The 25,723-nt window shown below is 41.1% G+C and overlaps 1 protein-coding gene across 1 annotated transcript in view; it reads right to left on the bottom strand.

Annotated features, from left to right (window-relative positions):
• Positions 1-712: 712 nt before the first annotated feature.
• Positions 713-25,723, bottom strand: part of LOC132836636 (cation channel sperm-associated auxiliary subunit gamma-like) — a 265,261-nt gene continuing 240,250 nt past the window's right edge. Inside the window, exons 18-20 of the mRNA XM_060856028.1 lie at positions 20,521-20,613; positions 5,319-5,418; positions 713-847 (exon numbers count right to left, since the gene is read on the bottom strand). Of these exons, the coding sequence (XP_060712011.1) occupies positions 713-847; positions 5,319-5,418; positions 20,521-20,613 (328 nt within the window). The remainder of the gene's footprint in view (positions 848-5,318; positions 5,419-20,520; positions 20,614-25,723) is intronic.

The raw sequence follows: 25,723 nt of genomic DNA, 5'->3' as shown, positions 1-25,723 counted from the left end.
GACCTCCTTCCACCTATCCCACCTCCATCGCCCCTCCCCCTAGTCCCTCCTCCCTACCCTTTATCTTAGCCTGCTTGGCTCTCTCTCTTTCTTATTCCTGATGAAGGGCTTATGCTCGAAACGCCGAATTCTCTATTCCTGAGATGCTGCCTGGCCTGCTGTGCTTTGACCAGCAACACATTTGCGACTGTACTATTCAAAGCATTTTGCTTCACGATAAGGCAGACCTGTACGTCCCATGCACATAAGTAATCTCTTGCCCTTCTCAGCAGAAAATGTAACATTCTAGGGGCAGCTACATTTAACTGTATCAGGACATATCTGCTTCTGTCCTGGAAGTACGGCCTTTACATTTCAAGTGTATGATGTCAAACATGCTGGAAATAAATCTATAACATTTAAATGAGGGGACATTGGAGAATACAAAACAGTCCAGCCGTTACAATGATAGCACAACAGTGTAGTCACAAATATGTCTGTGCACAGTGTAAGACATTTGATGTGCTAGTCACTCACACACACACACACACCCAGCAGGAGCAGGAAAAGAGTGGTGATCAACACTAGTGTGACAGAAGACAGGAAGTCAGCAGCAGATGACTGTGAGAGGCTAAGGTGAAAATCAATAGGGCAGAGTGCAAAATAATCTCTGTGACTCACTGTGCACTCAATGTTTTCATCACTCCGTGTCTAGAGTAAATAAATTGTCAAGTTACATACCTATGCGACTAGGCAGGACCATTGGATCGGCAGCTGATGACAATTTCACTCTCTTTTCAAACCAATTTAGATAGCAGCGAAGGATAATGAAGGAAGACAGTATAAACCAAAGTATGGACAATGTTGTCTAAACCCAAAAAGAGGGAGAGAAGCATTACTTCATTGCTTAAAGTTATATTCAATCATTTTAGGCTTCTAAATATAATTAAAGAGCAAAAAAGCCTAGAATTTGACTTGAAGTGTTTCTATGAAAAAGATTTGCCAATCTCACAGGATGCGAGAAGAAGAGTCGGCAATCTGGGCAGATAAACCAGATTCTCATGATAATAAGCAAACTTTTATCATTAAGTTTTCAGACCTTAAAATACAGATTCATCTGTCCACCCTCAGGTGCCAAGAAGTTTATCTGCATGCATTATCATTCAACTAAAGGCATAATTCATTAGAATTAAGTCAGTCTTCTCAATTAAATTTGGATCAAATGATAAAGCCTTTGCTTCAGATATCCAATTGTGTGTAAAAGGCATGTACTTAGTGATCTTCCCATCTTCCTGGACATGAGGCTAAAGAGTTGTTGCATTGTCCATGTAACTATATAGTTTTAGTCAAAGAGGTATACAGCACAAAAAAAGGCACTTTCATCCATCCAGTCTGTGTCAATCAAAAACAATCACCTAACTATTCTAACTATTTTGTAACACTTGGATCATGGCCCAGTACATCTTGCCATTTCAAGTGCACATAGAAATACTTCTTCAATGTTAAAAATCAATGTTATGAGGGTTTCTGCCTATGCACCCTTATCGGCAGATTGTTCCTAATTCTCACCACTGTCTGGGTAAAAGTTTTTTTTCTCGTATCCTTTCTTGCTCCTTACCTTAAATCAATGCCCCCCGGTCACTGATTCCTCTAGTCTACCCCTGTGTATGCCCCTCAGAATTTTATACATCTCAAACATGTCCCTCCTTACCTCTGTTCCAAGGAAAACAACCCTAGTCTATCCAATTTCTCTCCAAGCCTGTTAAATTTCCTCTACACCCTCTCTACGGTGGTTCAATGGTTATACTAATGTCTCACAGTGCCAGAGACCTGGATTCAATTCCAGCCTCGGGCAACTGCCTGTGTGGAGTTTGCACATTCTCCCCGTGTCTGCATGAGTTTCCTCCAGGTGCTCCGGTTTCCTCCCACACTCCAAAGATGTGCACGTTAGGTGAATTGGTCATGCTAAATTACCCGTAGTGTTAGGTGCATTAGTTAGGGGGAAATGGGTCTGGGTGGGTTACTCTTCGAAGAGTCGGTGTGGACTAGATGGGCCAAAGGGCCTGCTTCCATACTGTAGAGAATCTAATTTAATCTCCAATGCATTCACATCCCTTCTATAATGTGGACTGTAGAACTGCATAAAATATTCTAACTGTAGTAGACATGCACACCAAGCTCAATCTGATCTGTGGTGCTTCTCAGGATCCCACCATGCATCATGTATTTCCTTGCCTTGTATGTCCTTCCTAAATGAATCATTTCACACATAATGATATTGAGTTCCACTTGCCACTGAACAGCTCATCTGACCAGCCTTTCTATAACCTCGTGTAAGCTAAAACTACCTTCCTCGCTATCTATATCCCACCAATTTTCATATCATTATTAATCAACCTTCCTACGTTGAAGTCTTAATCATTTATGCATAATACAAATAGCAATAGCCCCATCACTGATCCCTGTGGAATCTCAATAAGCACACGCTTCAAAGTCACAAAAACATCCCTCAACTATCTCCCTCTGCTTCCTCACACTCTGCCAATTCAGCGTCCAATTTTCCAAACTTCCTTGGATTCCACAGAAACTTAACTTCATGATCAATCTCCCATGCTCGGCCTTATCAAAGACCTTGCTGGAGTCCAAGTCAGCTACATTGAATGCATTGCACTCATCTACACAGTGGACCATCTCTTTGAAAAATCCAATCAAGTGGTTAGACATGACCTCCCCTTAGCAAAAGCATGCTCACTGTTCTTGATTAATCTATGCTGCCCTAGCTGCAAATTAAATCTGTCACTCAGAATTGCTTCTAGTCATTTCCTTACCATTGGTATTCGACTGATTGGTCTAGAGGTTCCTGGTTTATCTCTCTCTCTTCTTGAATATAGTGCCGCATTGGCTGTCCTCTGGCTTTCCTGTTGCCAGAGAGTAATGGAAAAATATTGCCAATGCCCCTGCTATTTCCACTCTTGCCTCAATCAGCCTGGGATACTTACCTTCTGGCTCTGGAGGTTTATCTATTTTATTTCAGAACCTCCTCCATCTATGCAGTTCTTTAAGTTTAAATGCTATTTATATTGAGTTGCAGTGCAAGTATTGTTAAAGTGTCAAAGGGGAGGAAGTCAGGATGGCTCTGAAGGACATGACAGAACCAAATGACTGAAGGGAGAGTGGCAACTTGTGATTGAAGGTGCACTTACATGTTTTATGTACCCCAGCCAAAGCAGACTGCATCCATGCACCTGAAAGCTTGGTCGCAAGTATTTGTACTCTGAACCTACACAGGATTGACCTTTCCAATTCATGATCGCTGGGGAAGAGGCTTGGTAAGGAGCATTGTAAGGTAAAGGATGGAGAAAAGGTCAAAGAGAAAAGATGACTGCATGCATTAAATGACTGATTTCATAGATCTCTTAGAAGTGATAGCACAATAGCCAACAATCCTGCCATTGTGGGGGCTATGGTGAACATTTGACAGAAGTGTATGAGAAATATCTTTTTCGATTGCAAGAGTAACAACTCATGATTTCCGCGTTCTGTGTGCTGAGATATAATCTTACTAATGAGTGGCAAGGGGATTATTAACAGGGGCTGTCACTTATTATCACCCTATTTATTACCTAATGTCAACCATTTAATTTGCAGGTTCCCATTCTATCATCCATTAGATGGAAACTAGACACTGGGAATTCCTGACATAAAGATTCTAGTGGCAACTCCAGGATGTGTATCCTTCTCCAGACCTCCGTCTTTGGACACCAGTCATCAATCATGCAGGGAAAGCTTCAGCAGCAGCCACATCCACCTCATGTCCACAGGTGCTGTCATCCAATACACGCCAGCTGCTCCACACCATCAAACTAATGTAAATGCACTGTAAACAGCTCAGAGGAGTTCAACCAGACTACTAGATTGGATTAGGAAGTTGTCTCATGAGGAAAGGTTGGACAAGCTCAACTTGGATTAGATTACTTACAGTGTGGAAACAGGCCCTTCGGCCCAACAAGTCCATACCGACTCTCCGAAGAGCAACCCACCCAGATCCATTCCCCTACATTTACCCCTTCACCTTACACTACGGGCAATTTAACATGGCCAATTCACCTAACCTGCACATTTTTGGGCTGTGGGAGGAAACCAGAGGAAAACCACGCAGAGACGGGGAGAATGTGCAAACTCCACACAGTCAATTACCTGAGGCAGGAATTGAACCCGGGTCTCTGGCGCTGTGAGGCAGCAGTGCTAACCACTGTGCCACCGTGCCAAACTTGAAGAGCAAGAGGCAAGTTGACTGAAGTATATAAGAGGGAGTCAAGAGTGTGGTGCTGGAAAAGCACAGCAGATCAGGCAGCATCTGAGGAGCAAGAGAATCGACATTTCGGGCATAAGCCCTTCATCAGGAAATAAATACATAAGATCCTGAGGGTGGCAGGGTAGATGTGGAATGGACGTTTACTCTTTTGGAGCAATCAGAACTAGGGACCACTGTTGAAAAATAAAGACAGCCACAAGGCAATTTTATTTTTACATAGGGTTGAGAGGCTTTGGAACTATCACTTCCTCAAAACACAGTTGAAATTGGTGTTAAATGAGAATAAAGCCGAGAGAGACAAATTCAAAAATCAACAGGGTGAAATATTATTTGAGTCAGCTATAATGTGGAGTAATCTGTTCAGCCACGGCCTTACTGATAAGAGCAGACTTGAGGGGCCAAATGGCCTACCACTGTTCCGTGTTTGTACATCTTTATTAACCTTACAGTTTCTGACTCACAAGAACTGACTGAAAAAAACTATAAAATATAAAATAAAGGGTTCAGAAAAGATTTACAAGGATGTTGCCAGGATTGGAGGCTTGAGCTATAGGGAGAGGCTGAATAGGCTAGGGCTGTTTTCCCTGGAGCATCAGAGACTGAGGGGTGACCTTATAGAGGTTTATAAAATCACGAGGGGCATAGAGAGGGTAAATAGACAGTCTTTTTCCTGGGGTGGGGAGTCCAGAACTCGAGGGCATAGGTTTAAGGTGACAAGGGAAAAACTTAAAAGGGCCGTAAGGAACAACTTTTTCATGCAGAGGGTGGTGCACTTATGGAATGAGATGCGAGAGGAAGCGGTGGAGACTGGTACAATTACAACATTTAGAAGGCATCTGGTTGGGTATATGAAGAGGAAGGGTTTAGAGGGATGTGGGTCAAGTGCTAGCAAATGAGACTAGATTAGTTAGGATATCTAGTCGGCATAGATGAGTTGCATCGAAGGGTCTGTTTCCATGTTATACATCTCTATGACTCTATAACAACTACTTCACCATTCCACCTACGCAATTTTACTACTTACAAGCATGAGGACAAGTCCTCGGTAAGGATTGAGGGGCAATCCATGTAAATGAATTAAAAATTCAAGTCTGTAGTCGCAGTATGTGCTTGTATCAATTCCCCTGAAAGAGAATTACAACCAGTTTCATTCTGTAAAGCCCAAGGGTATGTGTAGTATGACAAATGGTTATTGATGTCATATGCAAGAGGCTAAATCAATTATAAGACTGAATGGTCTCAAGCATTCCCTAGATACCATCAATAGGGGATATTTGAGATTGGTTTCCAATTTGTCAGATAATTTTCTGAATGAAAAGTTAAAAAGAAACTCCAGATGCAGAAAATCTGGTAGTACAAATTAGAAAATGCTGGATCCATTCAGCAGGTCCAACTGTACCTGTGAAAATAAAAAAAAGTTAACCTCTTGGGAATGGACTTTTGATCAAAACTGCAGAGTTTTGGAGATTAACAAAGGGAAGGAGAAAACACACAAGCATGTATGAAATAAAATGACATTAAAGTTCTGAAGTGGTATTAATTAAACATCATGATTAAATGACAGGTGTGATAATCAGGGTAATGGTAACCTTTTCAGTTCAGGTTAACAGAGAGTTACACTCTCCTCTAATTTAATAGTAAAAACTGGTGTCAGCATCTGGGCTATTACTGTGGAGGAACAATCATGAAAGAATGGCTTGTGACCACAGCTGTACCCAGACAGGCAAGAAGACTGCCTTCAGTCTCCCCCTGCTAATAGGCCTTACAGAAGTATTGCAAAAGTTCCTTCCTGCCACCTTTAACAAAATCTATTATAATATTAAGGTCAATTACTTTCACATCAGTTCTGAAATTTAGCTCTTCTGCCCGTGTTCAGATCAAGGTTGTAATGATCCGAGTGGAATTTAGACTGAGCACTGGTGAGAAGGTGCTACCTGACAGCACCATTAATAATATCTTCTGTTAGTATACTAACTAATGAGAGTAGAATAAGGGAGAGATAATTGGCCAGATGGTGAAACAGCTCCACAGAGGCCAGCATTCTCAAGTCACTCCTCGCTTATAGATGAACGGTGCCTGACTTTAATACTGCTTTCATTCAGCATCAGGTACCAGACTGTCAGTATTTCTGACATTCACCCTGTTTATATGTCCGCCAAGGCTGTCCGATTGGAGCAGATTTGGAGCGCCAATTAGGGAACCCTATGAGGTCTAGCTGGTTGACCTCATTACTATCACTACATCCCTCCTGGCAGTTGCATGCTCCTTTTGCAGGATGTGGGATATAAGGGTCACCACTCGTGTCCCTGCTGACTTCACCTGCGAGAAGTGCACCCAACTCCAGCTCCTCACAGACCGTGTTAGGGAACTGGAGCTGGAGCTGGATGAACTTTGGATCATTTGGGAAGCTGAATGGGTGATTTAGAGGAGTTAAAGGGAGGTAGTCACACCTAAGTTACAGGATAAAGGTAGCTGGGTGACCGTTGAGAGAGGGAAAGGGAATAGGCAGAGTGAGCAGGGACCCCCTGTGGCCATTCCCCTCAATATTAAGTATACTGTTTTGGATAATGTTGAGGGGTACAACCTATCAGGAGAAAGCCACTACGGCCAGGTTTCTGGCACTGAGCCTGGCTCTCCGGCTCAGAAGGGAAAGTGGGAGGATAGGAGAAATAGTCAGAGGAGACTTAGTTGTGAGAGGAACAGACAGGAGATTCTGTGGTTGCGAGCGAGACTCCCAGATGATTTGTTGCCACCTGGGTACCAAGGTCAAGGATGTCTCAGATCCAGTCTACAGGATTCTTAAAGGGGAGGGAGAGCAGCTTGAAGTTGTGGTACACATTGGTACCAGTGACATAGGTAGGGAAAGGGATGAGGGCCTGAAAAAAGAATATAGGGAGTTGGATTGGAAGCTAGAAGGCAGGACGAACAGAGTAGTAATCTCAGGATTACTACTGGTGCCATGTGCTAGTGAGACTAGGAATACAGAACAAAAGCGCAAATGAACATATGGCTGCAGGGCTGGTGTAGGAGGGAGAGCTTCAGATATATGGATAATTGGGATATCTTTTGGGGAAGGTGAGATCTGTACAAGAAGGATGGGTTGCACCTGAACTGGAGGGCCCCAATATCCTGGGCAGGAGGTTTACTCGGGCTCTTCGGGAGCGTTTAAACTAGATTGGCAGGGGGGCGGGAACCGGAGCTATGGATCAGATGATGGAATAAGTAGTGAACAGACAAATACAGCATGCAGAGAGTCTGTGAAGAGAAATAGGCACTTGAAAGGGCAGAAGTACAGTCAGTGAGATGGACTGAAGTGTGTCTATTTTAATGTAAGAATTATCAGGAATAAGGGTAACAAACTCAGAGCATGGATCAGTACTTGGAACTATGATGTTGTGGCTATTATGAAGACTTGGATATTCCAGAGTTTATATGTTTCAAAAGGAATAGAGGGAGGAGGTAAAAGAGGTGGAGGAGTGGGTTTGCTAATCAGGGATAGTATCACAGCTACAGAAAGTGAAAGCGTCTAGGAGGGTTTGTTCACAGGGTCCGTATGGGTGGAAGTCAGAAACAGGAAAGGAGCAGTCACTTTATTGGGAGTTTTCTACAGGCCCCCCAATAGCAACAGAGACACAGAGGAGCAGATTGTGAGGGAGATTTTGGAAAGGTGCAGAAGTAACAGGGTTGTTGTCATGAGTGACTTTAACTTCTCTACTTAGTTCAAATAGTTTGGATGGAGTAGATTTTGTCAGGTGTGTCCAGGAAGGGTTCCTGACACATTATGTAGATAGGCCAACTGGAGGGAATGCCATATTGGATTTGGCGCTTGGCAACAAACCAACCAAATGTCAGATCTCTCAGTGGGAAAGCATTTCGGTGGTAGTGATCACAACTCCATGACCTTTATTATACTCATGAAGAAGGATAGGAACAGATGGTATGGGCAAGTATTTAATTGGAGGAGGGGGGATTACGATGCTATTTGGCAGGAACTGGGGAGCTTAAATTGGGAACAGATGTTCTCAGGGAAATGCACAACAGAAATGTGGAAGTTATTTCGGAACCCTGCTGATAGTGCTAGACAGGTTTGGCCCACTGAGACAAGGAAGGGTTGATAGGTTGAAACAACCTTGGGTGACAAGGGATGTGGAACATCTAGTCAAAAGGAAGAAGGAAGCTTACTTAAGGTTGAGGAGGCAAGGATCAGACAAGGTTAGAGGGTTACAAAGTAACCAGGAAGGAAATGAAGAAAGTATTTGGGTAAGGTGGCATGAAAAAGCTTTACTGGGAATGATTAAGGAAAACCCTAAGGCGTTCTACACTTATGTAAGGAACAGGAGGATGGTCAGAGTGAGGGTAGGGCTGATCAGGGATTGTGAAGGGAACTTGTGCCAGACGGGATATACTCTAAGTTACTACAGGAAGCAAGGAAAGAGATTGCTGCACCTTTGGCGATGATCTTTGCATCCTCACTGTCCACTAGATAGTGCCAGATGATTGGAGGGTGGCAAATGCAATTTGTTATGGAGTTGAAGGAGTGTACCGTACCTTTAAGAGAGAAAGCTGTTTTGCATGGAGAGCATGCAGGCACCTGCCATGTGACTGTCTAGCAGTCTCAGAGTGTATGGAATATTGAAATTATGTAACATTTGGCCATGAAACAAATATCTGAGTATTGGCTGCTGCTTTGACAACCGTTCGAATTGAACCAATCAGTTTAAATTATGCCCCAGGAATTGCCAACATTGAACCAATGAGATGATCCAATGATGGTGGGTGTAAAGAAGCAGAGATTTTGACAGTTAAACAGAAAGACCAACTGCCATCAATGCACTCTCTCTCTCAAAGGCACCTTTATCATATAAAACATCTTTGCAGCAAAAGACCAAAGACGATCAACAAAGAGATCTATAGCCAGAGGAAGACATGGCAGTGAACCCTTATGCTAATTCAACCAAACACCCAGAAAAGCTCACCTCGCCTCATAATCTGTAAACGGGTGAGTGGCAGAGATCTGCCAAATTCCACTTTTTAAAGAAAAAAAATCAATTTATTCTTTAACTCTAAAAATGACCATTAAACAAAACTATTTACAACTATAAGCTTCCTTTCTCTTAAATGTTTGTTATCTACCTCCCACTCAATAATAATATACTGTTCTGATAAAAATCCATATTAAAATTACATCAATTTAATTTCAAAAGAGGTTAGAATTGAGTCTAACCAAGGAAAAAGGAAAGCTGAAATTGTACGGGGTTAGTCCAGCACTTAGGTGTGTCAGAGAAATAAACAAGTGCAGTAGAGTTAGAAAAACATAAATTACAATTGAAGAAAATGGAGTTAGAAGATAAAGAAAAGGAAAGAAGAGCCATGTTGGAGGAAAGTGAAAGAGAGACAAGGTTCTTAGCTGAGCAAAGAGAGAAGAAAGAGAGAGTCAAAAGAAAGAAAGACAAAGAGAAGAAAGAGAAAGGGAGAGAGAATTTGAACTTCAGAAGTTTGCGAATTAGTCAGAAAAGTCAAGTCAACAGGATGGAGATGAAGAGAGAAGGTTGCGATATGTACAAATATGTTAAAAGATTGCCACATTTTGATGAGAAAGATATTGAAGTCTTCTTTATTTCATTTGAAAAATTGGTTAGGCAGATGGAGTGGTCAGAGAACTTGGGTAATGCTAGTTCAGACTGAGCTGATAGGCAGAGCTAGTGAGGTATTTACAGCACTGTCAGATGAGAGGTAAGACATTATGCAGTTGTCAAACAGGCTATTTTGAGTGCTTATGAATTGGTAGCAGAAACATATAGACAGCATTCAGAAACATAAAGAAGCAACCAGGTCAGACTTATTTAGAGTGGGCCTTAAAAATAGTTAAGACTTATGAGGCTCTAAAAGAGATTATTCTGCTGGAGGAGTTTAAAAATTCACTTTCAGAGATGATAAGAAATCACGTGGATTCACAGAAAGTTCAAGAAGTGAGATGCGCACCAGAGATGGCAGTTGAATATGCACAGGTGCATGAGGCAAAGTTTAGCTTCCGGAAAGAATTTCATCCTGTGAGGATTAGAAATTTTTAGAAGAGGAGATCCAACACCACAAAATAAAAAGTAGAGAACACTGGTGATTCTTTACCACAGTTTTAAAAAAATGTCCAAGAGGGTGGAAAGGATGTGAAAGGCCTCAGGGGTTTCCACTGTGATAAAGTGGTACATGTAAAGTCACAGTGCTAGTCATTAAAGAAAGGTACTGTGGGAAAAGATGTGGTAAAATAGGCAAAGTCAGTGGTATTAGTGAAAGTAGTAAAGGAAATCCCAAGAAAAGTCAAGGAGCTGCAGGAGACTGCACAGCCTAGGCAGGGGTTGGGTATGGAGTTAGTGCCTTATTAAGAATTTGCCTCTGTGGGTAAAGTTTACTCACAAAGAACAGGGGGAGGAGGGAAAGAAGTTATCATTTTGACAGTTGGAGGATCTAATCAGTCTCTAATAGTAAGAGATGAACATATTTGCACGCTATCTGTTACCTTAGAGAGTGGTAATTTATGGGATAGATGGACATAAATTTAGCGTTCCCCTATGTAAGATCAGGGTGGAGTTTCAACTCAAGACTGGGGAAATAATAGTGGGGATGGTTGATAGAGTGTCAGTTCCAGGAATACAGTTTGTTCTTGGGAATGATTTAGCAGAATCCAAGGTGGGAGTGATACCCTTTGTTGTGAAGAAGCCAAAGAAAAAACAGGGAACAAAGGAATTCAAAGAAAAATAGCTTGAATTTTTCCAGACAGTGTAGTAACAAGATCCCACTGACATAAGTCACAGCACAAAGCAAAAACTAAAGTGAAAGATGAAGGAGTTGAGATTCAGTTAGTGGGCACCCTGTTTGATGTAATGGTACCGGAAAAACCTGAACAGGCAGAGGGTCAAAAAGAAGTGTTTAGTCCTGAAAAGTTATTGGATTTACAACAGAAAGATGAGACAAAAGAACATATATATGTTGATGCATACTCAGCAAAGGAGTCAAAGAATATTCCTGAGGGGCATAATCTTAAACACAGAATCCAAGACAAAAATGGGGACTACGGCAGAGGAGAATTTGGGCAGAAGTGCACCAGATTGTGTTGCCAGTAGCATGCAGACACGAAGAGTTACAGGTCGCACATGAATTATCTGTAGGAGGTCACCTAGGTGTGAGGACAACTCGGCTAAGGTACATTCTATTGCCATTGAATGCACAAGGATTGATTAGCTTTTGTCATACACGTCATACATGCCAAATGATGGGTATGCCACAGGTAGTAATAAAAGCACCTTTATTGCCAATTCCCGCACTTGAAGAGTTTCACGTGAGTTATGAATTAACTATGTAGGTCCCCTCTCTGAAATTAAAAGTGGGAACCAATACATGCTAACCATAATGGATGTGTCTACCAGATTTCCAGAGGCAATTCCATTACGGAGTATTAAGGCAAAAAGAGGAGTTCGTAGCTTTCTCCATGCAGTATGGGCTACCCAGAGAGATTCAATCAGACCCAGGGTCTAATTTTATTGCTAGGCAATTTAAGGAAGTCATGGATAGCTTAGGCATACAGTACTTTAAGTCAAGTGTGTATCATCCTGAATCCCAGGGAGCTTTAGAAAGATGGCTGAGAGCATACTGTCAGGATTACTGGAATGATTGAGATAAAGGTATCCCAATCGTATAGTTTGCCATTAGAGATGCCCCAAATGAATTTACTCAGTTTATTCCCTTTTAGCTAATATTCAGACATGAAGTGAGAGGGCCTTTGAAATTAATTGAAGAGAAATTGACAAGGTTGAAGTTGGAGATCTCACACTTGGATCATGTATCAGAGGTGAGGGAGAGATTAAAGCAGGTAGATGAGTTAGTTAAACAGCACCTGAAGAGGACTCAGTATAGAATGATGCAGGTAGCAGGTAAAAACTCTAAAATTTGGACACTTTCCAAAGGGGGTTGACATATTAGTATTGTTACTAGTGGTAGGAGATACCTTCAAAAGCAGGTTTAGAGGTCCCTATCAAATTGAGAAAAAGTTGAGTCACGTAAACTCTCTGGTAAAGATGCAGGATACGAAAACAAACTGTATTGGGTATGTCATGTAAGTATGTTGAAACCTTATTATAATAGAGAGAAGAAACTGGAGAAACTGGTTTTAGTTACTGTCCCACAGAGTGAGGAATCAAATCCAGATGTCATGGAGTTTGAAGTGCCTCAAAATATGTTAAATAATGAGTAAGTCTTTGAGGAGTAGGATAGGTTAGTGAACTATCTGTCTCAGGAGCAAAGAATGCAGTTGAAAAGTTTGTTGCAGCAGGATGAGGACCTCTATAGGAATAAAATGGAGAGGACTAATATTATCATGGATCAGGTAGAAGTAGGGAATGCAGTTCCAATAAAACAACACCCTTACAGGGTTAAAATTTTCAAAGCCGTACAGATCCAGAAGGAAGTGGATGCAATGCTCAACGAAGTTATCATCGAACCGAGTCAGAGTTCGCCGATCGTGTTAGTTCCCAGACTTGACAGGACTCGATGATTTTGTGTGGATTATCGGAAGGTCAAAGCCATCACAAAATCGGACCCATATCCAATTCTAAGATTGCAGGTCTGTATGGAGAACGCTGCACAAGCCAGTTACATCACAAATGGTTATTGGCAGGTACCTTTATCAGACAATGCGAAAGAAGTTTCTAAATTTGTAGCGTGCAGTTTATCTGGATGATGTACTAAAGTAAGTCATGGAAAGATCACATGGTACAGTTGGCAGAGATCTTTGAACGATTAAGAGAAGCAAAAACTGCTAATAAACTTAAAGAAAACAGAATTCGCGAAGGCAGAGGTGACATTCTTAGGACATAACATAAGTCATGCAAGGTCGACCCCTAGGAATGCAAAGACAAAGGCCATTGAGGAATTTCCACAACCAACCTCGAAGAAAGAGGTGCTTTGATTTTTGGGACTAAGTGTATTCTACCAGAAATTTGTTTCAAACTTTAGCAGTGTAATGTCATCACTAACAGATTTACTGAAGAATACAAAATTTTGGTGGACTGAACAATGCCAGGAGGCATTTGACAATTTAATAGCAGTATTACCCACTGCACCACTTTGAGCGACACTGAAGTTTTTTAAACTCTTCAAAGTTACAATTGATGCTAGTGAAAAAGGAGTTGGAGCTGTACCGCTACAGGAAAATGATGATGGAACTGAATGGCCAATTGGTTACTTTTCAAAGAAACTCAATATCCACCAGAGAAAATAGTGTACAATCAAGAAGGAATTATTGAGTTTGGTACTGGGCTTACAACATTTTAATGTTTATGTGACAAACAATCTGTTAGAGACAGTTGTGTTCACAGATCACAATCCTCTTACAGTCTTGTTACTAGTGATAGGAGGTACCTTCAAAAGCAGGTTTAGTGGTCCCTATCAAATTGAGAAAAAGTTGAGTCACGTAAACTCTCTGGTAAAGATGCAGGATAGGAAAACAAACTGTATATAAAGACTATTTCATTGGAATTTTATGTTCCTGACTTTTAATTTACAAATTGTACATGTTGCTGTCGTAAGAATGTGATAGCAGATGAGTTATTGCGGATTTAAAGGATAAAGTACAGATAAGATTGAACAGATACCAATATATGTGTGTGTGTATGTGTGTGTGTGTGTGTGTGTGCAGAAATTAATATCAACTTAGATTAATATCCTATGTATTTCATTGTAATGGGGTTAAGAATTAGGGGGAAAAATGAAGCCTTTTTATTTTTTCATTGTGATGGTTCATTTTTCTTGAGGTGGTTATGAAGTTGAAGGAGAGTATTGTACCTTTAAGAGTGAAAACTGTTTTACACTGAGAGCTTGCAAGTACCTATTGTGTGACTTACTCACAGTCTCACAGTGTAGTGGAAAATTGAAAATATGTAACATTTGATTGTGAAACAAATACCTGAGTTTTGGTTGTTGTTTGGACAACTGTTTGAATTGAACCATTCAGTTTAACTTATGCCCAGGATACTAAAAAGCAATTGATTTTGCATTTGCTTTGCCAACATCGAACTAACAAGTCGATCCAATGTTGGGGGTATGAAGGAGCAGACATTTTGACAGTTAGACAGAGAGAACAACTGCCATCACCAGAGTAACTGCCAGCAACACACTCTCTATCAAAGGTGTCTTTATCATATGAAATATCTTTGCAGCAAAAGACCGAAGATGACCCAAGGAAATCTACAGTCAGATGAAGACAGACATTGGAGATGACAGCCACGGTGAGGTTTTGAAATTAAGTTGATGGAATTTTAAATGGGTTTTTTTTATCAGAACAGAATATTGTTACAGAATGAGAAGTAGACAACAAACATTTAAGAGAAAAGAGGCTTACAGTTATAAATAGTTGTTGCTTAATGTTCATTTTTAGAGTTAAGAAATAAATTGATATTTTTTCTTTAAATAGTGGAATTTGGGAGTTCTCTGCCACTCATACTTTAACGGATTATGAGGCAGAGTGAGTTTTTGGTCCTTCAAGCCAGCCTTCAAGGATTGGACTGTTCTTTCTGCCAGGCATTGGATGATTGGTGGAATGGAGCTGTTCTTATATGTCAAATCCCATTCAACTTTCAGAAATAACCAAAGTCCCTGCTGGTAAATGGTAGCCCATTATCTGTGACCAACATTTCTGGGATTCTGCGTTTGGAAAAGATACGCACAGATTTTCTAATTTTGTCCCCGTATTTGATGGATGGACCTTAAGCACTTCCAACCACTTTGAGTTGGCATCAATAATGATGAAGAACAATGAACTCATGAAAGGATTTGCATAGTCGATGCACAACTGAGTCCAAGGTTTACTTGGACATTCAGACTGGTGTGCGGGAGCTGCTGGCAGTAATTTTTATCCTTGTTGACAATCTGGATACTGCTCCACCAACACGGCTGTGTCTGCATCCAAGCCTGGCCACCAGACATAAACTCTCTCCAAAATCTCCATTTTGGAGATACCTGGATGACCCTGGTGGAGTTCAGACAGTATTTGGGAGCAACAGTTGCTCAGGACAATCACTCTTGCGCCCATAACAACAACATGTCCTCTACCATGAACTGATCTCTCCAGGTCTAAAAAGGTTTCAATTCTAGTTGTGACGGTGCTTTGTTTCCCCCATCATTATTGTATCATCAGATCTTTCTGCCCCAAAGTCTAATACTGTCAGTTGTGACTGGGAACATATTCAGAAAATTTAATATCATTTCTTACTGTTCCACTGGGGATATCACTGGTGGTGTATCTGTTAATGGGAGGCAGCTCAATGCATCCGCATTCGCTACTTAATCTCCTGGACCGTGTTCTATCTTGTAATTATAAGCTCTTACTATTAAAGCCCACCACTGGATGTGGCCCAGTCATAGCTGGCACTGTCTTGCCCTCTTCAAACAATTGTGGTTCATGATTATCATAAACTTTCTTCCATAAAGGAATTGGTGAAACCTCTTGACTTCAAATATGTCAACCTAAACTTCTTTCAATAGTTGTTAGGGTTTTGAAGCTGGTTATGAAAGCTACTGCATCCCTCTCTTTATGTTAAAGCACAACGTTTTTGTTTGTAATTTAACTGTGTGGTAAGAATAAAGCGTGTCCTGCTTAAAGTTGAGAGTTTGTTGCTGGAAAAGCACAATAGGTCAGGCAGCATCCGAGGAGCAGCAAAATCGATGTTTCGGGATGGAGTATTTCATCAGGAATGATTCACCTGGAACATATCACCTTATATTTAACTTTATATAAGATAAAAGTTAGGGTACATCTTATTGCCTTCACATATCTGAAGGGGGATGAGTCTAGTCCATAACTGCCAGAGTAACTGCCAGCAACACACCAGATCCATCTAGTCCATAACACTCCTGGATAGACACGGGAACCGGAACACCTTTGATCACCCTTACTTTATTTTCCAATGGTTGTTACCCAAATTTCTCAAATTTGTAGCCCAATTAAGTCACTTGGGGAGCTTGGAACAAACATTTTCCCCTTCTTGGGTGTACATCTGCTTTGGAAAGATACCTTAGGACCACATTTCTAGTTCTCTAAGTGTTCTTTATTAAGCTTCCATGTTATTAGGACATCATATTTCCAAAATATTCTCTATCATCTGCTGAGAAAAGAAACAGTACCCCATTATGGGAATCCTGGTCAAAATGCAATTGCAAATAAGTGTGGCCAGGTGCATGAAGAACAGCCCCTCTATGCCAAATTTGTATATAAATCCTTGATTGTGGGGATTGGGTATTTACCCAGCTGCAAAAAGCAGTCTACTATTTGTTTAAAATCCCCACAAGGTCAAACCAATTCGTCAGGCTTCGAAATCAATAAGATTTTGCTGCCCATTCTGCAAAACGGATGGTTTGGTGAATCCTTCACTCTCCAGCCTTCTGATATCTGTCTGTACTTTTGTATGTAAGGCAGATGGCACTGGGCATGCATTGCTTTCTGGTTAACATACAACGTAGCCTTGTTTCCTCTGATAGCCCGTAGATCCTCTTGGAAGACTTTTGGGTATTTAATTAGGACTTCTTTCGGACAGCCATTTTCGAATTGAAAAATGGTGAGACAAATGGTGAATCTCTTTCAACCAATTTCATCCCATCAACCTTGGACCCAAGCCATTTACTACAATCACTGGTAGCTGGAGACTGGAACTGAAGTTGTACCCTTAATTTGTAAAGGTTTCCAAATAGGTTCTCAGCTTAGCTGAGGTCTTGCACAAAGTTAAAGGCTGGAGTCCAGAGTGAATTTTGTTAAAATCTGATTCTGAGATCTCTGATACAGCCATGCAGGTATCAACCTCATTCGAACCAGATGACCATTTAACCAGATATTTATCTTGGCTGGTTCTGATTGTAATGTTGCTAAGCAATATAACTGTTCCAAACCAGATGTGGGTGGACTTTCCAGGGTATGAACTCTCCTGAACACTAGCCTATGAATTATCTTATTCTGGATCAGTGGTGCTGGAAAAGCACGGCAGTTCAGGCAGCATCAACGAGCAGCGAAATCGACGTTTCGGGCAAAAGCTCTTCATCAGGAATGACGAAGGGCTTTTGCCCGAAACATCGATTTCGCTGCTCGTTGGATGCTGCCTGAACTGCTGTGCTCTTCCGGCACCACTGATCCAGAATCTGGTTTCCAGCACCTGCAGTCATTGTTTTTACTTCTATGAATTATCTTATTCAATTTAAGCCTCATAGGACCTTTTAGTTGCCTTGAGTCTGCATAATGGCAAGAACCATAATAACTTGTTAGCCAGGATCTTGAAGGGAATTTTAATCATTTGGCTGAAGTTTAGCTTTGATTTGGGGTTTTGCTGTGGCCAAGCTAGATCACTTTGATCAGGATATGTCCTGAGTGACGCTATTGCAATTTCCTGCAAACAAGTGGTGTTCCCCAAGCTCAGTTGGACAGGCGAGGGTCTCCACTGCCATTGGAATACCCGGCAACTCAAATGCTTCATTTGTCGCATTTTCCATTAATAAAGCTAGTTGTGGCAATTGTTTGAAGTCCAATTGGGCTTCAGTTTGTTGGCAAATTTGCATAGTTATATCATTAATCCCACAAACCAGATATCTCTAAGCATTTCATTAAGGGTTAAATGAAAGTCACTGTTTTGCCAATTCTCTTAACTTAGTCAAAAATCCTGATATGGATTCTGCTGGTTCTCAAATTACTGAGTCAAAGCGATAGCAACTCAGAATTACACGAGGCTTGGGGTTGTAATACTCCGTTATTATGATGGTCAAATCCTGAAAGGTTTTAGCATTTGATGCTTCAGGGAAACATAGATTCCTAATTACCAAAAGAGCTGCAGCTCCACAGGCTGTCAGGAGAATTACTTGTTTTTTATCTGCTACAATGTCGTTGAAAAAATACTGCATTCTTTCCACACACCGGGCCCAATCCTCGATGGCAGGGTATAATGAGTCAAGTTTCCCAAACAAAGGCATGATCTAACAAATGCTTATCCCAACTCAAAGATGATTGTTGTGAGCGAGTCTCTTCAAAATTATGCTTTACTCCCATCACCATGGAAATAACTCCACAGAAGCTGGTATTCTGTCACCAAGTCACCCTTTATTTAAACATGAACGGTCCTTGATTTTAGTACTGCCTCATTCAGAGTCAGGTGCCAGAGTGTCAGGATTGCTGACACTCACCATCTTTATACGTCAAACAGGGCTCCCTAATTGGACCAGGTAAACAGTCCCAATCAGGGAACTCATATTCTATGAGGTCTAACTGGCTGACCTCGTTACAATCACAGATTGGATTTGTTCTGCTTCTTGCAGACAGAGCACATGTTCACAAACTCCAGACAGCCATAAAAAGGATTTATTCTGTGGGATCTTTATTTATTCATGTGCAATGAACTATGAGATTTTAATAAGCTGATGTTTTTCATCAATGGCTCAATGTATATTTGTTCAAAATTACAAGTGTCAAGTGCTTAACATATCTCATATTGATAATTTAATGGTCAGTTTAATCAACACTTCTACTGAATTGCCATCACAATAGCTGTATTAAAAATGCATTTTTAAGCAGTTCAATATCATTGTTACTGTGGGGTTCATTGGTTTGTACACAGTACATACTGGGAGAATTGGTAGAGATGGGACATGGAACAAAAGACTTAGTGTGGATGGACACAGTTATGAGTTGACACTGAGAAGAAATTGGAGCTGTAAGGGTGGAGCCATGTGATGAGTGAAGAGGTGCATGAGGTAAAAACAATGACTGCAGATGCTGGAAACCAGATTCTGGATTAGTGGTGCTGGAAGGGCACAGCAATTCAGGAAGCATCCGAGGAGCAGTAAGATTGATGTTTTGGGCAAAGCCCTTCATCAGGAGTCGATTTTACTGCTCCTCGGATGTGGCCTGAACTCCTGTGCTCTTCCAGTACCACTAATCCAGAAGAGGTGCATGAGTCAGCATTGTGTTGGCATAGAGGCAATAATGAGCCAGTGGGGGAGTAAGGGGCACGAATGGGCATCATGTTGCATTGGAGGCAATAAGGAACACAGAGGCAGGTGAGGGGCATGAGGTGGCACTGAACTGGAATAAGAGGTCATAGGTAAGACCATTTGAACTCACCTTTCACATGTTCACATATCCAGACTATGGTTTACACATAAAACATGTGTCAACCAGAATCTAGCCCAACTCCACAAACATTACAGTTGGCTAGGTGATTAATAGATCTTGAGTGCAGAGTGCATGGTTGCTATCCACGTCCATAGCACATGTGATTAAAAGTTGTAGGCTTCAGGAATAGGGTCAGAAATCGCAGACAGTGGCACATTTTTCATGAATTCCTAAATCCCTCTGACTCCATGGAAATCCAGACCTTTGTCACCACCATTGATTTTAGGGCTAAATTTGTAGGAAGAGATTACATGTGAGAGTCCTTAGAATTGACTCTGTTAAACTCACATGTTTGAGAATATTTAAGAAATACATGTTTTTACTTGTAAATGCTGTAAGTAAAATAAACAAATTTGTGATAAAATAAGATTGGAATGGATTTGAATCTGGATTTCTTAGGTAACAGGCAATGGCCACTGGCTCTCTGTAGATAGCTTAAAATATTGCAAGAGCAAGAGTACGTATTATAGGAACACTTTATGTTTGGTACATTGGCACAGAGATTAATCCACAATTGTATCAAAAAGACAAAGTTCTGCTGAAATATAGGGAAAAGTGACTACACAAAAAAGAATATATCACATACCAAAATAAGTTATGTTCTGTAATATAGTGCAGAAATCAAAGCAACATTTTCAATACTGTGTGGCTCTAATCATCAAACGTGGGAAAATTATTATTGTCTTTGGATGTGCAGTTAATATATTCAAGAGACCAGAGACTTAAATAATGTGAATCAGGGAAACAAATGGGATAAAACAAATAACTGTGGCTGCTGAGGATCTGAAACAAAAACAGAAATTGCCAGCAGCATCTGTGAGAAGAAAACAGAATTAACGTTTCCTTCCACATGGTAGAATTGTGTTCCATAAAAGTCAATGAAAGAGAAAATTGAGCAATCTATAATATTGCTTGCTGGTTCGTTACGAAATATTTCAACCCTATAACAGGAGTATTTAAGATCTATGTTAAAAATGACAATTAGATGAAATCTGAGTAATTTGTTTTAAGAGAGGTCTTATGTTCTTACCTATTAGACACCTCAATAACCAAAAAATATTCTGGACCTTTTAGCCCATCTGCCGGTACATCACTGCAAGGAGAGTACTTCTGGCAAATCCATCTCAAGACAAATAGCAAAAAACTTCATTAATGCATTAAAATATTTACATCAGATATATCTTCCTAATGTTTACTCCCTTGCCTTAAATCTACTGCTTCAAGTTCCTGCCGCCCATTCTTGTATTATCAGCTGAGCTTCTTCATACCTGCTCACTGTTATGTCGGGGAGTGAAAGGAGAAGGGTTGAAATTACCACCGTATCCACTCTCTGCTGAAGCAAAACATCAAGACAATTCTCAAAATGACTATTCAAAGACTTGGAAAAATGATTCTATCAACTATTGCGGGCTTTTGACCACCATAGCATGTCTTTTTCAAGCAATGCCACTTAAAGTAAGCAAAATGGTTTCATACTATTATGCATGAAATAGTAACATGCATCTTATGAAGTCAGTGATCCACTTAAGTAATTCCCCTTGAGGCAAGAGGTTTTGATCAGCTCTTACCATGTACCAAAGCTGTGACGATACTATGGCTTTAGGAGGTGCATTTTATCCTTTACTTTGGAGAGGATTTGGCTATACCGAGCTGTCTTTTCCAAGCCAATAAACAGGGCCTTGGTTTTTATTAAAGTTAGAACAGTAGAAAAATGGGTAGAGTCAGACTCCCATAGAGTCAAACTCCCATAGAACCAGAGTTTTAACTTAGCTTTCAGGGGTCTTTGGGATTTTGAAATCGATTGTGGAAGTAGCCATACAACTGTCCCAGCTACAGCTAAAAGCTTGGGTTCTCTCGCTACTGCCAGAATCACACATGGACCAATCTGTTTTACTGACTTTACCTTTGTTAAGGATGTGTTTATGGGATGTTACTATATTGGAGCAGTTGCTGCTTAGTAATTACTTTGTTACTTTTTCCAATGGAATTAAAGTTATACCAATTCTTTTTTCTTTGTTTTGTATTTTAACTGCACAGTAAGAATAAAGTGTGTTTTGCTTAAAGCCAAGCAGTGTAACAAATCAGCTAAAACCCAGAAAACAGCAGTTTACATTTGCCTTTAAACAAACCTGTAATAGACCATCTCATGTAAAAGTTGACCTCCCATATTTGGCCACAAAATCTGGAACTTTCCAAACATCTCATGTAAAAGTTGACCCTAGTTTTTCACAGATAACAGACCAACATTTATGAGTCAGTGAGTTGGTCATCCCGCTCCGCTCCGGGCCTTCAGAATTACCATAATTTGTTCTGATTTTTTTCTTTATTCGTTTAGAAATCAGATGGGTTTCTGCTTTTGTCATGAATTTTGACAGGCAGGAACTTAAGCCCCTCAAAAGTAGTATCCATGTGATAGTCAACCCCAAAAATTTAACCTTAAAAAAAAGTCCAAAAAATTACTATTACTTGAGAATATATGGTAAAATAAAAGTTAGGATCTAAGCTATCTCCTTGATATATTTGAAAGTGTTTTGGTCTGGTATAACAAAGCAAACGTCCAGACATATATGCAGCTGCACATGAACAGCTAATAGGTGAATAGTATTTGTGACAATACTGCTCTTTTAACAATGTTAGGTCGTCCTTGGTTTTTTTTCAGAGAGGTCGTAAAAGTCACAGACTTCCAAAAGTCTAAGTTGAAGGGTTTTAGGGCCAGTTTGATTACACGTAACAGATTTTGCCTCAGGCAACAGGCCTTCAAATTGTACTACGAAAGGGGAGTGGCCAGTTCTCCCAGTTCAGCGTTTCTCTGGTTTGCTTTGGTTTTTGCAAGCAGTCATTGTGAAGCTGCTGGACCCTAAGAAGCAGGTCCATGCTGATCCGCCCTCTCTCACATCTCTCCTGTAAGACTCTGTGTTTGATTTTACCTTTGGTGCTAAGGGGTGGTTATCGGGATTGTTGCAAGTATTTGAAACAGCATCATTAAGTTGGAATGATCTGTTGGGTATTCGACAGTTTCAGTTATTCAGTATTCTTCATTCAGTAATCTTGCAAATAAATTCTGTTTTGTTTTAAGCTAAGTAGTTTTACCAACAGTATCTCTCCTGGAATATCCACATTACACCTGCTTAAAACAACTAGAAAAGTTAGGGTCTGGGCTACTTTTTTAAATGTTTTGAGAGGGTCTGGCCTGGTCCATAATATATTTCACATGTAGCCTACCCTGAGTATTGATGCACGTGATATCGGTGTCTGTGTTGTGCTCTTGCAGGAAGACGACAAGAAGATAGAAAGACAAGAAGAAGATAGAAAGATCTATCGGGTATTTCTCCAGGAAACTTAACATTCATCAGCAGAAATATTTGGTAGTTGAGAAGGAGATTTGGTGTTGGCATTACAACATTTCAATGTTTATGTTACGAATAACAATACTGCTCCTTTAACAAGGTTATGTTGTCCTTGGTTTTATTTTCAGAGAGGTCATAAAAGACACAAACTCCAAAACGTCTAAGTTGAAGGGTTTTAGAGTCAGTTTGATTATACCTAACAGACACTGCCTCAGGCAACAGGCATTCAAGTTCTTGAAAAAAAACTTGTCCAGCGAAAGGGGAATGACCAGTTCTCCCAGTTCAGCGTTTCTCTGGTTTGGTTTGGTTTTAGCAAGCAGTCATTGTGAAGCTGCTGGACCCAAAGAAGCAAAGATCAATGTCGATCCTCTCTCTCTCACATCTCTCCTATAAGACCGTGTTTGATTTTACCTTTGGTGCTAAGGAGTGGTTATTGGGATTGTTGCAAGTATTTGGAACAGCATCATTAAGCTAGGGTAATCTGTTGCGTTCTTGGATAAGTTAAGTGGTTGGGCCAGCTGCACTGCCCCTGCAATATCTGCATTATACTTGCTTAAAGCAACTAGCAAAGTTACGGTCTAGGCTACTTTCATGAAATGTCTTGAGAAAGTCGGGCCTGGCCCATAACATACTTCATATGCAGCCTGACCTGACCTGACTGTTCAACAGAGTGTTCTTCTCCTTCCAAACCCAGAAGATTTGAAGATTTCAACTGCAAAACCAATTGGTACCACTAATGATGCTGAGTCAGCCAAAACTGAAACCATTATCACAAAAACTCATGAAATTTTAAATGCTGACAGAAGAAACAAAAAAAAGAAAACTAATTTAGAATTGACTGGAATACTTACCTTATTTTCTATTTATTATCTGAATTATTTTATTTAAGATCACAAACTCCAGTATATTTAGCAGTGTCTACAAATTCTGGACATTTAAAATATGCTAGACAACAAACCTAGGCAAAGCTCTGGGGTCTCCTAGCCCTTTCCTACTGCTTGGCAAGAGAATATCATCTAAAAAGTGGACAATATCAAAGGTAAGAATATCAACCAAGAATATCTTCCAGGAAATTTGCTTGCTACTCAGATGGTTTAATTTAGTTATTTAATGCATGAGTACAGTAATGTGATTTTAAACACCGCTTAACCTGAATAAAGGTAAAGTTGCCATAGTCCTATCAGACTGTAAGGTTGCTTTCTGAGTTGACAGATAAATGACTGCTAGTGCTTTAACTTGAGGATTACCGTGTCTCAGGAAAGGGGAGAGAACACAGAACATAGAACATTACAGCGCAATACAGAACCTTCAGCCCCCGGTGTTGCGCTGACCTATGGAACCAGTCTGAAGTCTATCTATTCTACGCTATTCCATTTTCATCCATAAGTTTATCCAATGACCATTTAAATGCCTTAAAGGTGGCAAGTCTACTACAGTTGCAGGCAGGGCATTCCATGCCCCTAGTACTCTCTGAATAAAGAAATTACCTCTGACGTCTGTCCTATATCTATCACCCCTCAATTTAAAGCTATGTCCCCTCATACTTGCCATCACCATCCAAGGAAAAAGGCTCTCACTGTCCACCCTATCTAACCCTCTGATTGTCTTATATGTCTCAATTAAGTCACCTTTCAACCTTCTTCTCAATATCGAAAAACAGCCTCAAGTCCTTCAGCCTTTCCTCATAACACCTACACTCCACACCAGGCAATATCCTAGTAAATCTTCTCTGCACCTTTTCCAAAGCTTCCACATACTTCCACGGTGGTCAGAACTGTATGCAATACTCCAAGTGCAGCCGCACCAGAGTTTTGTATAGCTGCAGCATGACCTCATAGCTCTGAAACTCAATCCCACTACCAATAACAGCTAACACACCGGATGCCTTCTTAACAACCTCATTAACCTTGGTGGAGAAAGTGAGGTCTGCAGATGCTGGAGATCAGAGCTGAAAATGTGTTGCTGGAAAAGCGCAGCAGGTCAGGCAGCATCTAAGGATCAGGAGATTCGACGTTTCGGGCATAAGCCCTTCTTCAGGAATGAAGAGAGTGTGCCAAGCAGGCTAAGATAAAAGGCAGGGAGGAGGGACTTGGGGGAGGGATGTTAGAAATGTGATAGGTGGAAGGAGGTTAAGGTGAGGGTGATAGGCTGGAGTGGGGTGAGGGCGGAGAGGTCAGGAAGAAGATTGCAGGTTAGGAAAGTGTTGCTGAGTTCGAGGGTTGGGACTGAGACAAGGTGGGGGGAGGGGAAATGAGGAAACTGGAGAAATCTGAGTTCATCCCTTGTGGTTGGAGGGTTCTTAGGCGGAAGACGAGGCACTCTTCCTCCAGCTGTCAAGTTGTTATGGTCTGGCGATGGAGGAGTCCAAGGACCTGCATGTCCTTGGTGGAGTGGGAGGGGGAGTTGAAGTGTTGACCCACAGGGTGGTTGGGTTGGTTGGGTTGGTTGGTCCGGGTGTCCCAGAGGTGTCCTCTGAAACGTTCTGCAAGTAGGCGGCCTGTCTCCTCGGCAAAGGCCTCACCTTCATTCCCCTACACTCTCGGATTAACGAGTTCAACATGCGGTGAGACATTGAACAATTCTTCCGCCGCCTTCGCCTCCGCGCCTACTTCTTCAACCAGGATTCTCGTTCACCCTCTGACGACCCCTTCTCCTGCCTCCAACGCACCCCATCAACCTGGACACCCCATGCTGGCCTCTTACCTGCCCTCGATCTCTTCATAGCCAACTGCCGCCGCGACATTAACCACCTCAACCTGTCCACCCCTCTCACTCACTCCAACCTCTCGCCCTCGGAACATGCAGCCGTCCACTCCCTCCGTTCCAACCCCAACCTCACTATCAAACTGGCAGACAAGGTAGTAGTTTGGCGCACCAACCTTTACA

Source organism: Hemiscyllium ocellatum, chromosome 47 (assembly GCF_020745735.1).
Source record: "Hemiscyllium ocellatum isolate sHemOce1 chromosome 47, sHemOce1.pat.X.cur, whole genome shotgun sequence".
NCBI classification, from domain to species: Eukaryota; Metazoa; Chordata; class Chondrichthyes; order Orectolobiformes; family Hemiscylliidae; genus Hemiscyllium; species Hemiscyllium ocellatum.
Note: the sequence above shows the minus strand (reverse complement) of the source record. Positions and strands in the feature narration are given on the sequence as shown.